This window comes from Symphalangus syndactylus, chromosome 4 (assembly GCF_028878055.3).
Source record: "Symphalangus syndactylus isolate Jambi chromosome 4, NHGRI_mSymSyn1-v2.1_pri, whole genome shotgun sequence".
NCBI lineage: Eukaryota > Metazoa > Chordata > Mammalia > Primates > Hylobatidae > Symphalangus > Symphalangus syndactylus.
Window position 1 is genome coordinate 73,425,001 of NC_072426.2, and position 12,683 is coordinate 73,437,683.

Genomic DNA, 12,683 nt, shown 5'->3' on the forward strand with positions numbered 1-12,683 from the left:
GACTGAAGTTAGATCTCCTATTCCAGGTATGTTAGGCTAAAATAACTACTCACCTTGGAACTGAATCTACAGAGGATGAAGATGGGACCTTGGAAACTTGACAGTTTGCTGCGGCAGCCAGCTTTAAGGCAGATGATGGAACAGCACTTAAAGTCCTAGGTATATGTCGTGCATTTATTGGGGCAATAGAGTTTACAGTGGCAACTGATGAAGGTACAGTTAATCGAATGTTGTTCCCAATCAGAACCTGAGTTGTTGCAGAATTGGCAGCAGTTACTTGATGACTCAGTGCACTGTGGGAACTTGAAGTCTGTGTAATATTTGAAGGCTGTAACAAAGCTGAACCTGCCGTTGATGGACTTGTATGTACAAGTGCTGTTGGTGTAGTACTACTGAGGTGTAAGCCCTTGTATACTCCTAGAGAGAAAAAGAAAGAAACATCTAAACAATGTACAACTTTTGCTGTTTATATTATACATATATGTTATAAATATAACCCAAACAATTTAAATGTCTTTATTCTTACCTGAGGCTGGAAGGACGCCATTCACCCCAATTCCAAGCACCACATCATCCTTCATCTTGAATCCCATCAGTTGTTCTGATGTCACCAAAGCAGAAGCAGCAAACTGTGCACTAGCAGAATCCAAAGTCTTAGAAACAAAACCCTAAAAACACAAAAGAAATCTAATCAGTATCACTTAGTATCAAATCAATATCAAAGCTACATACGTATACCAAAATCAGTTTGAATATAAGTAAAAATGGCAAACCGCTGAAATCTTTTTTTAGTACCTTGAGATGCAACAGTAATTATATCTCTTTTGATAGTCATATATTTGAAAAGTGAAAAGTCATCTAAGTTATAAATTTTGCTTCGTATGTGACAATATATAATATGTATCAGTCAATTACCAAAATAAGCCTTCTATAATGTGGAAACAGCAAACCTCCAACACAAAATGTTGAACAAGAAATATGCTAGTAAACATTTCAGTGATTTGCAAATCCATATAATGAATAAATATGTAAACTTCCTTCACGTAACTTATACACACACACATATGTATACACACACAATGAAAGGCACCTTTGGGATAAGATAACTATCCCTTTAGAAATGGAAGTAACAAAATACCACATAATTTAACCTAGAAATTGATAGGCCCCTCAACTTTTTAAAAATATATTTTTCCTGCAAGAAAGATGCATAGAGACCCAAACCTCAGCCTTTATGCCCTATATGTGTTTAAATGGCAAACATTTATCATGCTTTAGATTTAAAAGTTATCTCTTTCAACAGTTGGAGAGGTTGTTTTTGCATAATTTTAAAAGTCTTAATAATAATTAACATGCCCAAGAGAATGCGCTGGGTGGGGTTATATATTCAAGAGGTACATTAATGGACTACAGGTCAGACAGGAAGACAGTATCTTCATCTCATTTAACTTAGTGCTTTAGTTTTACTTTTTAAAATAGGAGCAGAGGCAACAGCTTCCATACTCACCTGTAGTGTTCTTTCTAAACCCTGTATATTCAGGCGAAAGCCACTTTTCTGCTGGTTAGATGGAAGGTTCTATGACAACAGTTGGTAATTAGAGATGAACTCTGGTGGGAAACAATGAGGGATAATCATAAGACAGACAAATCCCTCACCTGTGATGTGTTGGTGGAGGAATTACTATTTGCTTGCTGTTGCTGAATTTGTGCAAGCTGCTGTTTCTGCATGAGTGCCAGTTGCTGTTGATGTTGCTGGTATTGTTCGGCTGTAAATGCTGAACATAAAATAAAGAAACACTTTATAAAAATGCCCAGCTGTCATGTATGTCTTACAGTACTAAAACAAAAATTCTGCATTAAATTTGTGCAAAATTGAAGCACCTGACAAAGGATCATGATCCTGCTAAAGATCACTTCCAAATGAAAATTTCTGCGTTTCTGCTACCACATTTAACAAGAGTGGCATGAATTTAAAGAAAAAAAAAATTAAACTTCCTGAATTAAACACAGGAAAGAGAACTGCTCACTTCCCAAATTTCAATACCACTATTTTTTTTTAAGCTGTGACACTTGTTCTAGACAGTGTAGAAAGGTAATATCAGCTTTTAAAATCCATAGATTTGGAATTCAACTTTGCACTGAGCTTGAGAGAATATCTGATAATTACCATTTGGTTTCTATTTAATCCATATCTTCCCAAGGCATTCAGATGATCCCTAACGGCTCTGTGTATATATACTAATAGTTCGACACATTTTCTAATTGTAGTCATTAAAAAATTTTCCTCTATATGAAAGATTACAGTTGGTTGGTTTATTGCCTTTTTTTTTTTTTTTTAAAGAACTCATCCTTTAACAGGAAGAAAAGAGGCTCCAATGTTAATTAATTTTCCCCACCCAATTAACCCACCTGGAAAAAATCCAGTCAATAAGAACGGAGTTGTTTATGTTGATTTACTGTACAGAATGATGTCTGAGGAAAGACACTGTGTTATGCTACTTATGTTTGTCTATGGAGAGCTCAGTTCTAAAAAAAACAAACAAAAAAATGTTCATTTATTACCCCCCCAAAAAAGTGTGTGCAGTTTTTAAAAAGGAAACCTTTTTCTCTTTTTTGCCAATTAAAAAAAAAAAAGCACATACAATCACAATACCTCTGATTTTAAAGGCGTCTTTAAGAAGCCTGTGATGTTTGTTTGAGTAAGAATTATTTTAAAACAAAAAAAGGTTTATCATGCATCCCTGGCTACCAGGGAATCTATAAATCATGCACATTTCCTCAATCTAAAGTTTAATGTTTTCAAAATACTGTCACCTAATTTGTTGTTTAACTTCAGTTTGATAATTTAGTTAGAATATCACTTCAAGTTTTATACTTTTCACTTATATAACTCATGTAGAATCTTTATCCTCCAGGATATAGTTTCTGCCTGGTACAACTAGAAAATTAGGTTAGGTACAAATTCTGCCATATTCTGAATGGATCAGAAAATTGTGAAATAATATTCAAGAAAACCTCATAATTTATTAATATCTACACAGGCTCTTAGACTTGAGTTGAACTAAGTTCTTGGGCTACAAGGGCAAAAAGTGTTGGAAATTGGTTTTCTTATTTTCTGTGTGTGTTAAAATCTGTTTAGTTGATATCTGCCCTTTGATGAGCTCCTTTTCCTACTATGTTCTTAATTCACAAATCTGCAATCTATAGAAAAGATTTTTATTGATAATAGAATGCTCCCTAAATATTGACATAAAAATAACTGTCAACATGATCATTTCCATATAAACAGAAATGTGTTGTATCAAAACTTGAAGAAAATCTAAAAAAAAGTCAATGCTGCCCTAAAACAATTTCATAGTTGGTATTTCTCATGTTTAAAGAAAATCCACGAAAATTATTTAAATGTAAGAATCCTTGACTCACTAGATAACTTTTGCCAATATATTTTTGAGATTTACAGTTTAATTTCCTAAGTTTGAGTGTGTTGCCTAAGCCTTGGCTTTTCTAGTAGGGAATGCCCAGTAAATTTAAAAGCAAACAAACCATTTTTGGAAGGTCAGGTCACCACATATATAGAAAAACAATAATTTAGTATTCACTTAATGTCTCTGTATTAAAGTCCATATATATGAAAGAAAGTATTCTTTTGTAGAACTTTGCTGGTGTATGTGTCTAATTAAACATTTATCAATAACTAATTAGAAATCAATGTGAATAAAGTCCAAATATTTTTGCCTTATTTAACATCTTAATCCTGAGTCTTTGAAGGTCTTGTGAATTTCACTTCTTAACAACTGTTAACTTCTTCCTAATACAGACTTGGAAATAAAAATGCAATGAAGGCCAGGCACGGTGGCTCACGCCTGTAATCCCAACACTTTGGGAGGCCGAGGTGGGTGGATCACGAGGTCAGGAGTTGGAGACCAGCCTGGGCAAGATGGTGAAACCCCGTCTCTATTAAAAATGCAAAAATTGGCTGGGCATGGTGGCTCATGCCTGTAATCCCAGCACTCTGGGAGGCTGAGGTGGGCAGATCATGAGGTCAGGAGATTGAGACCATCCTGGCTAACACAGTGAAACCCCATCTCTACCAAAAAAAAAAAAAAAAAAAATACACACACACAAAAAAATTAGCCGGGTGTGGTGGCACGTGCCTGTAGTCGTCCCAGCTACTTGGGAGGCTGAGGCGGGAGAATGGCGTGAACCCGGGAGGCGGAGCTTGCAGTGAGCCGAGATCGCGCCACTGCACTCCATCCTGGGCGACAGAGCAAGACTCCTTCTAAAAAAAGAAGAAAAAAGCAAAAATTAGCTGGGTGTGGTAGTCCCAGCTACTCAGGAGGCTGAGGCAGGAGAATTTCTTGAATCCGGGAGGTGGAGATTGCAGTTAGCTGATACCACACCACTGCACTCTAGCCTGGGTGACAGAGTGAGACTCCGTCTCATAAAAAAAAAAAAAAAAGCAATCAACATTTTAGATTACTATGTTAGCCTATTTGTTAGATATTGCTGTCTTCTACAGAGTCTAGTTATGAAATTTTTCCTGGACACTTTTGGCAAATAGTCTAGGAGAAATGCACAGAGCAACCCTTAAGCTGTAAGTGGTGGTAATAGTAACTATGGTCTAGGGGCCAAAAGACCTTGACATTCTTAGTCCTCAGCTCTATCATAACTAGCTGAGTATTCCTGAGAAAGTTAGTAAATCTTTTGGGACTCTGTGTCTTCATCTAAAATGAGAAAGACACGCTGGGCACAGTGGCATACGCCTGTAATCCTAGCACTTTGTGATGCTGAGGCGGGTCGATCACCTGAGGTCAGGAATTTGAGACCACCCTGACCAACATGGTGAAACCCCATCTCTACCAAAAATACAAAAACTTAGCCAGGTGTGGTGGCACACGCCTGTAATCCTAGCTACTCGGGAGGCTGAGGCACGAGAATCGCTCGAACCCAGGAGGCAGAGGTTGCAGTGAGCCAAGATTGCACCACTGCACTCCGGCCTGGGCCACAGAGCAAGACATCTTAAAAATAAATACATAAATAAATAAAATGAGAATGAGATTAAATTAGGTGATCATTAAGGTCCTTTTCAGCTATGAGATGCTAAGGTTTTATATTTCTCCTGAGAAATAAAGTTCAATTCCTAAAGAAGATCCCATTGTGAATGAGTAGAAAAACTTGTACAAAGGTAGTAAATATGGGCAAATGAAATCTGAACCTTTAACCTGAAAGCCTAACCAAATGCTAAATGGAAATAAGACAAAAATGACCACCCTCACCCTCTCTAAATGTCTATGAATGGATTGAGATATCAAGGTAGAACATTTTTAGGTTGTATGTCTACCTCCTGATATGGTATGAGAATCAAGTTTGTAATTCCCACAAAGGTGGGCAAGATGGTTGTTGTTGACAGATGACCAAATCTAGAGTTAGAATCCTTTCACAAAACCAAAAAATTTTGAGGTCAGGAAGGACTCTTAAGAGATTGTAGGATTTCCTCCTACAACCTCATCTAGAGATGAAGAAACTTCTGAGGTCACACAGATGTAACAGTGGAAGGAAGAGAACCCCAAAGCAGTGAGATTTTAAATTGAAAAACAGACAAAAATTCTTGCATTTAATATTTATAAGAAATCTAACTTCTGATGTACCAACATGAATCAAGTGCTTAAAAAGCCCGCATACATAGAGCACCTGACAAACAACGGTCTACGCAAGGAGGATCCTATGTGTGGGACAGGATTAAAAACTCCAAATGTTTAACCAGGAACGGGACTAGGAAAGGAAGCATGACAGGACTTCAACTGGGTGAAGGCCATTATGATGCTGGAGGGGGAGCAAACTCACTCGGTATGCTTCCATGAGCAAACCAGGGACCTGCAGGTTTTAATTTAAGAAGGCAGTTTTTGGTTCAATACATAGACAAACTTTCTAACCAAGATCCTCAAATAACTTGATCTAGAAAGTTGTTGAATTTTGCTTCACTAGAAATACTTAGGCAGAAGTAGAAACTACCTTTGTTTGGTAGTTTCTAAGTAACCAATTCTCTTGGGCAGAAATTTCTTTCTGAGACAGGGTCTCACTCTGTTGCCTAAGCTGGAGTGCAGTGGTGTGATCTGGGCTCACTGCAGCCTTGACCTCCTGGGCTCAACTGATCCTCCCACCTCAGCCTCCCAAGTAGCTCTAGCTGGGACTGTAGGCGAGCACCACTATACCTGGCTAATTTTTGTATTTTTTGCAGAGATGGGTGTTTCACCATGTTGCTCAGGCTGGTCTTGAACTCCTTAGGCTCAAGCAATCCACTTGCTTTGGCCTCCCAAAGTGCTGGGATTACAGGCGTGAGCCACTGCGCCCGGCCTAAGACTCTCTGAGTCCACTTGTACTACAGGGAAGCCATGGTACGGTACACCAGCAGCTGTAACAGCCTATAGTTCAGACTGCTGTTCTGTGCACTGCACTCTTATAGCTAAAGGTGATCAACTGAGATGATCAAAGGAGTGCGGCTGAGGGGAAAGTGATGGGTGCTAAGGAAACATTCAGCCGTGAAAGATGGAGTCTAGATTACCAAAATGTACACTTTTTTTTTTTGAGAGGGAGTCTTGCTCTGTTGCCCAGGCCTCCCGGGTTCAAGCGATTCTCCTGCCTCAGCCTCTCAAGTAGCTGGGATTACAGGCGTGTGCCACCATACCAGGCTAATTTTTGTATTTTTAGTAGAGATGGAGTTTTCGCCATGTTTGCCCGGCTGGTCTTGAACTCCTGCCCTCAAGTGATCCACCTGCCTCGGCCTCCCAAAGTGCTTGGATTACAGGCGTGAACCACAGCACCTAGCCCCTCAAAATGTATAGTTTGTTTTTAATAATAAAACCAAAAAGTAATCCCAAATGCCTAAAGACCCTGAACTAGAAATTTCTTTTAGTACACAGGCCAAACATTATTTTAATATAAAACAAAAGGTAAAATGATTCTTCAGGTAGTTATTAAAGTATGATCTCCTAATTAGTGAGATTGAGTTGACAGGATTCACGAGCCTTATCAGCCATCTAGAAATCTAATTTGAAAATCAAAGTTTGTTGTAATTCATTTGTTGGCAAACTATGACCAGATCTGACCTCATCGGGCTGTGAATGACTGAACGTGAGATTATTTGCAGTCAAATATTCCTCTTAGTGTGAATATTCTTGCACTTTATTATATGACTATAGAACTATTAATGTATTTTACTACAGGTGCTACTCCAGACTCTGCTACAGATGTTATGTAATAATCCACCTTCTATAGTAAAAAAAAATTCTGAGGCCGGGCGCAGTGGCTCACGCCTATAATCCCAGCATTTTGGGAGGCCTAGGCAGGCAGATCACGAGCTCAGGAGTTCGAGACCAGCCTGGCCAATACCCCGTCTCTACTAAAAAAAATACAAAAATTAGCCAGGCATGGTGGCACACGCCCGTAGTCCCAGCTCCTCGGGAGGCTGAGGCGGGAGAATCGCTGAACCTGGGAGGCGGAGGTTGCAGTGAGCTGAGATCGTGCTACTGCACTCCAGCCTGGGCGACAGAGTGAGACTCTGTCTCAAAAAAAAAAAAAAAGAAAAAAAAATTCTGAATTTTGGAACACATTTGAATGAAGTCAAGGTCCTGCAAATTCACAAAATCTTACAAAATATTCAGTGCTCAAAATCTAGAGTTCCTTTTCCACAGTAAGATTAAAATGTTCTGTTGCAAACTAAATTGCACTAAGTTATAGATATTAAGACTTGGAACATATCATTCTAACCATATATCTCTTAGTCGTTTATAAAAATAAACCAAATCTTTACTGCAGATATGAGAGCTTAGAAAAATAATTCAGAATGCTGGTGAAATTTTACTGGAAATTAGGAATTCACATATTGAACACAGAACTGTAGCTTAAAAATCACTTTGTTTCCAGTCTTTCTGAATTATATAAGGACTCTTACATAAGAGTCCTTATGCAAATGAATACTCAGTCACTGAACACTCAACTTCCCAAGGTGCTTTTGTGAGTATAAAAAAAAACCAACTGTATTTGGAAACTGTCCAAAATCACCTATTAACTGAAGATTATTAAAAATATACAATTTATCCTTAAGTACTAAAACCTAGCCCCCAAAATTCCATATACACATACGGTCTTTCCCAGTTCGTTACCACTGTGTTATCCTGCTGCATGGTATCCAGAGGACCAAGCACTCAACACACCTAACTCACACAATACTCAGGTATTAGGAAGCCTGATACCTGACTGCTCAGGCTACACAAATATGCAATAGTCAAGAGTGGGAAGGAAAGTAAAAAAGATTCCTAGTAGTTGAAACAGACTATAAAATCAGCATATTAAAGCTCATGCACTTTACTAAAATGGACTTCTATTATCTTCATTTAGAATTTCCTATTTAACTTAAAATGAGAGTAGGCCAGGTGCGGTAGCTCCTGGCCTACTTCCAGCACTTTGGGAGGCCAAGGCAGGCGGATCACTTGAGGTCAGGAGTTCAAGACCAGCCTGGCTAACATGGTGAAACCCCGTCTCTACTAATACAAAAATTAGCTGGGTGTGGTGGTGCGCACCTGTAATCCCAGCTACTTGGGAGGCTGAGGCATGAGAATCACTTGAAGCCAGCAGGCAGAGGTTGCAGTGAGTGAGATCAGGCCATGGCACTTCCAGCCTGGGAGACAGAGTGAAACTGTATCTCAAAAAAAAAGGCCAGGCACGGTGGCTCACGCCTGTAATCCCAGCATATTGGGAGGCCGAAACAGATGGATCACAGGGTCAGGAGTTCAAGATCAGCCTGGCAAAGATGGTGAAACCCCGTCTCTACTAAAAATACAAAAATTAGCCAGGCATGGTGGTGGGTGCCTATAATCCCAGCTACTCAGTAGACTGAGGCAGAGAACTGCTTGAATCGGGGAGGCAGAGGTTGCAGTGAGCTGAGATCATGCCGCTGCACTCCAGCCTGGGAGACAGAGCAAGACTCTGTCTCAAAAACAAGACAAACATAAAAACAATGATTGAATAATCAGAAATGGCTATACTATAACTCACATATTTGGCTTAAGTAGCAGGAAAGCTTATCAGCTGACTTGTATTTTATACAACAGTTAACTTCCAAACTCATAAATATGTTGAACATCTCTAATATGAACGTCTGAAATCTGAAATGCTCCAAGAACTAAACCTTTTTCTGCGTTGACCTGATACTACTACAAGTGGAAAAGTCTACACCTGGCCTCATGTGATGGGGCCATAGTCAAAATGCAGTCAATACTTTGTTTCATGCATAATTTTTATTATTTATTTATTTTGAGACGGAGTCTTGCCCTGTCACCCAGGCTGGAGTGCAGTGGCGTGATGTTGGCTCACTGCAACCTCCGCCTCCTGGGTTCAAGCGATTTTCCTGCCTCAGCCTCCCGAGTAGCTGGAATTACAGGCACCCACCACCACGTCTGGCTAATTTTTGTATTTTTAATAGAGACAGGTTTTGCCATGTTGGCCAGGCTGGTCTTGAACTCCTGACCTGAGGTGATCTCAGGCGATCTGCCCGCCTCAGCCTCCCAAATTGCTGGGATTACAGGCATGACCCACCGTGCCTGGCCTGACTCTTCTGTTTTAATAAGCCCAACACTGCCAGTTTTTCTGCTGGCATCAGACTACATCAGAGTTTCTTTGGTTAAGTGCCAGAGGAAGTAGTCTGGTTTGTATGTGGGGGCCATGCTGTACGAAAATTTAAAATTATCTTTAAAATCACAATTACTACTGAATGAGGTAAGATGCTTAACCTATGAATAAAGTGGCAATGCAGGCACTCATGCTGTAAGAGGACCAACACATTCAACTTCCCCTACTCCAGGCTCACTCTGGAGAATATATTCTTTCAGTAAATTGTATTTAGAATTCTGTATAACATTTGAGCTGCTACATTTTCTTTCTTTCTTTTTTTTTTGTGAGATGGAGTCTCGCTCTGTCGCCCAGGCTGGAATGCAATGGCACAGCCTCGGCTCACTGCACCCTCTGACTCCCAGGTTCAAGCCATTCTCCCTGCCTCAGCTTCCTGAGTAGCTGGGATTACAGGCGCCTGCCATCATGCCCAGCTAATTTTTGTATTTTTTTAGTAGAGACCAGGTTTCGCCATATTAGCCAGGCTAGTGTGGAACTCCTGACCTTAGGTGATCCACCCACCTCGGCCTCCCAAAGTACTGGGATTACAGGCATGAGACACCACGCTTGGCCTAAATTTTCTTTTTTTTTCTTCAGGGGCCTAGAGTTGGATTAAGTGAAATGCACTTATGATATGGGTGCATTGTAATATACTTTATAGAGTATGCAGAGAAAAGCTTTAGGTCTCTGGAATATTCACAAATATAAATGAACAGTGTTACCCTACAGCAGTCTGTAGGTATCTATCCTCTAAGTATTAGAAGATCTAGCAAAATTTAAGGAGAAATTGAAAATAGTTAAGACAACAAGAAAAAAAAATAGATTAAACTCATTTTTAAAAAGTAGTATTGAGGCTGGGTGCAGTGGCTCACCCCTGTAACCCTAGCACTTTGGGAGGCCAAGGCAGGAGGATCACTTGAGGCCAGGAGTTCAAGACTAGCCTGGGCAACATAGAGAGACCCTGTCTCTTACAAAAAATTAGCCAGTCATGGTGGCATATGCCTGCAGTCCTAGCTACCCAGGAGGCTGAGGTGGGGGATCACTGAGCCTAGGAAGTTGAGGCTGCAGTGAGCCATGACTGTGCCACTGTACTCCAGTCTGGGTGACAGAGAAAGATCCTGTCTTAAATAAATAAATAAATAGTTTTTTTTTTTTTTTTTTTTTTTTTTTTTGAGACGGAGTCTCGCTCTGTCGCCCAGGCTGGAGTGCAGTGGCGCTATCTCGGCTCACTGCAACCTCCGCCTCCCGGGTTCACGCCATTCTCCTGCCTCAGCCTCTCCGAGTGGCTGGGACTACAAGCGCCCGCCACCACACCCGGCTAATTTTTTGTATTTTTAGTAGAGACGGGGTTTCACCGTGGTCTCAATCTCCTGACCTTGTGATCCACCCGCCTCGGCCTCCCAAGGTGCTGGGATTACAAGCGTGAGCCACCGCGCCCGGCCATAAGTAAATAGTTATATCGCATATATGGAGGAGAGAAATGATAAAGAAGAAAAATTACAAGGTTACTAATGATTTCTTTTCAGCTAAGCTTTTGGTAATGCTCATCTTTTAATGTTCTTTGGCAAACACAAATCAACTAAGTTTTACAACTGTTATTAATATGTCTACTTAAAGTAGTACAGCAAAACATTTTTCATAAAAAAAGAGCATTATAAAATCCTTAAATATTTAGGATAGTTATACACTTCAACTTCTCTATTTAAGGGGTGGAGAAGATGGAGATTGATGGAACACGCCTATTTTCTGAGAAGTCTCAAAGAATTTTTTACAGCTTAGAAAGCTTAATTATCAGGGTAACCTATGAGAGGTTTATATTGTTAAAACCTCTACACTAACACTATATGTAAGTCTTTATTGAAAAGTTCTTTATTTTGATTCTTAAGACTATAAAAGTAGAGAGAAACTGGCTTTTGGTGATAAAGACAGTAACATTAATGGGATTATAAATAAGCTGTTAGGCCCTAAAATTGGAACTTTATCTTCCAGTTGATTTCTGAATTGTGATTATTTTTCTCATGAGCTGAAAGACTTCCATTCCATAGAAGTACAGCTGACCCCTGAATAGCATGGGTTTGAACTGCCTGGGTCCAGTTATTTGTAAATTATCTTCTGCCTCTGTCACCCCTCAGATGACAAGACCAACCCCTCCTCCTCCTCAATGTGAAGATGATGAGGATAAAGACCTTTATGATGATCCACTTACACTTAATGATTAGTAAATGTATTTTCTCTCCTTTATGAATTTCCTTTTTTTTTGAAACAGGGTTTTGCTTTGCTGTGAAGGCTAGAATGCAGCAGCACGATCTTGGCTCACTGCAGCCTCGACCTTCTGGGCTCTTACCACCTCAGTCTCCTGAGTAGCTGAGACTACAGGCGCTCAACACCACACCCAGCTAATTTTTGTTATTTTTTGTAGAGATGGGGTTTCACCATGTTGCCCAGGCAGATCTTGAACTCCTGGGCTCAAGCAATCTGCCCACTTTAGCCTCCCAAAGTGCTGGCATTACAGGCATGAGCCTCCATGCCTGGCTCTATAAATTTCTTAATAACATGTTCTTTTTCCTAGCTTATTTTAAGAATATAGTACAGAATACATATAACATACAAAACATGTATGTTTGGACTGTTTATGTTAATGGACTAATGGATTGTTTATGTTATTGGTAATTCTGGTCAGGAGCAGGCTATTAGTCAAGTTTTTGGGGAGTCAAAAGTTATACATGAATTTTGGACTGCATGGGGCGGGGGGTGCCCCTAACCCTCATGTTGTTCAGGGGTCAACTGTACTTTTTTTTAACCACAGAGTAAATTAGTTTACTGAACATTTTCTGGAGGTCTTTAAGAATCAGAGCAAATGTTCATATTTATGAAGCAACTTAACTATAACCCAGCAGGGTGAATTAGGGGAACAATAAATATCTTCATAGTCCTTAGATTACCTTTACAAAAATCAGTAGTAACATAATTCAGTAGTGAATTTCTACAATATACATGCTTCAAATAACACAAACTTA

At 39.7% G+C, this 12,683-nt stretch overlaps 1 protein-coding gene across 6 annotated transcripts in view; it reads right to left on the bottom strand.

The window, feature by feature from the left end:
• Nucleotides 1–12,683, bottom strand: part of EPC1 (enhancer of polycomb homolog 1) — a 119,078-nt gene that overhangs the window by 3,720 nt on the left and 102,675 nt on the right. For 3 of the 6 annotated variants that reach the window (XM_055275089.2, XM_055275090.2, XM_055275086.2), the window contains exons 11-13: nucleotides 1,657–1,775; nucleotides 527–668; nucleotides 54–417 (exon numbers count right to left, since the gene is read on the bottom strand). In XM_055275089.2, the coding sequence (XP_055131064.1) occupies nucleotides 54–417; nucleotides 527–668; nucleotides 1,657–1,775 (625 nt within the window). Of the gene's footprint in view, nucleotides 1–53; nucleotides 418–526; nucleotides 669–1,507; nucleotides 1,577–1,656; nucleotides 1,776–12,683 lie in introns of all 6 variants that reach the window. The other 3 variants (XM_055275088.2, XM_055275085.2, XM_055275087.2) reach the window with 2 other exon arrangements.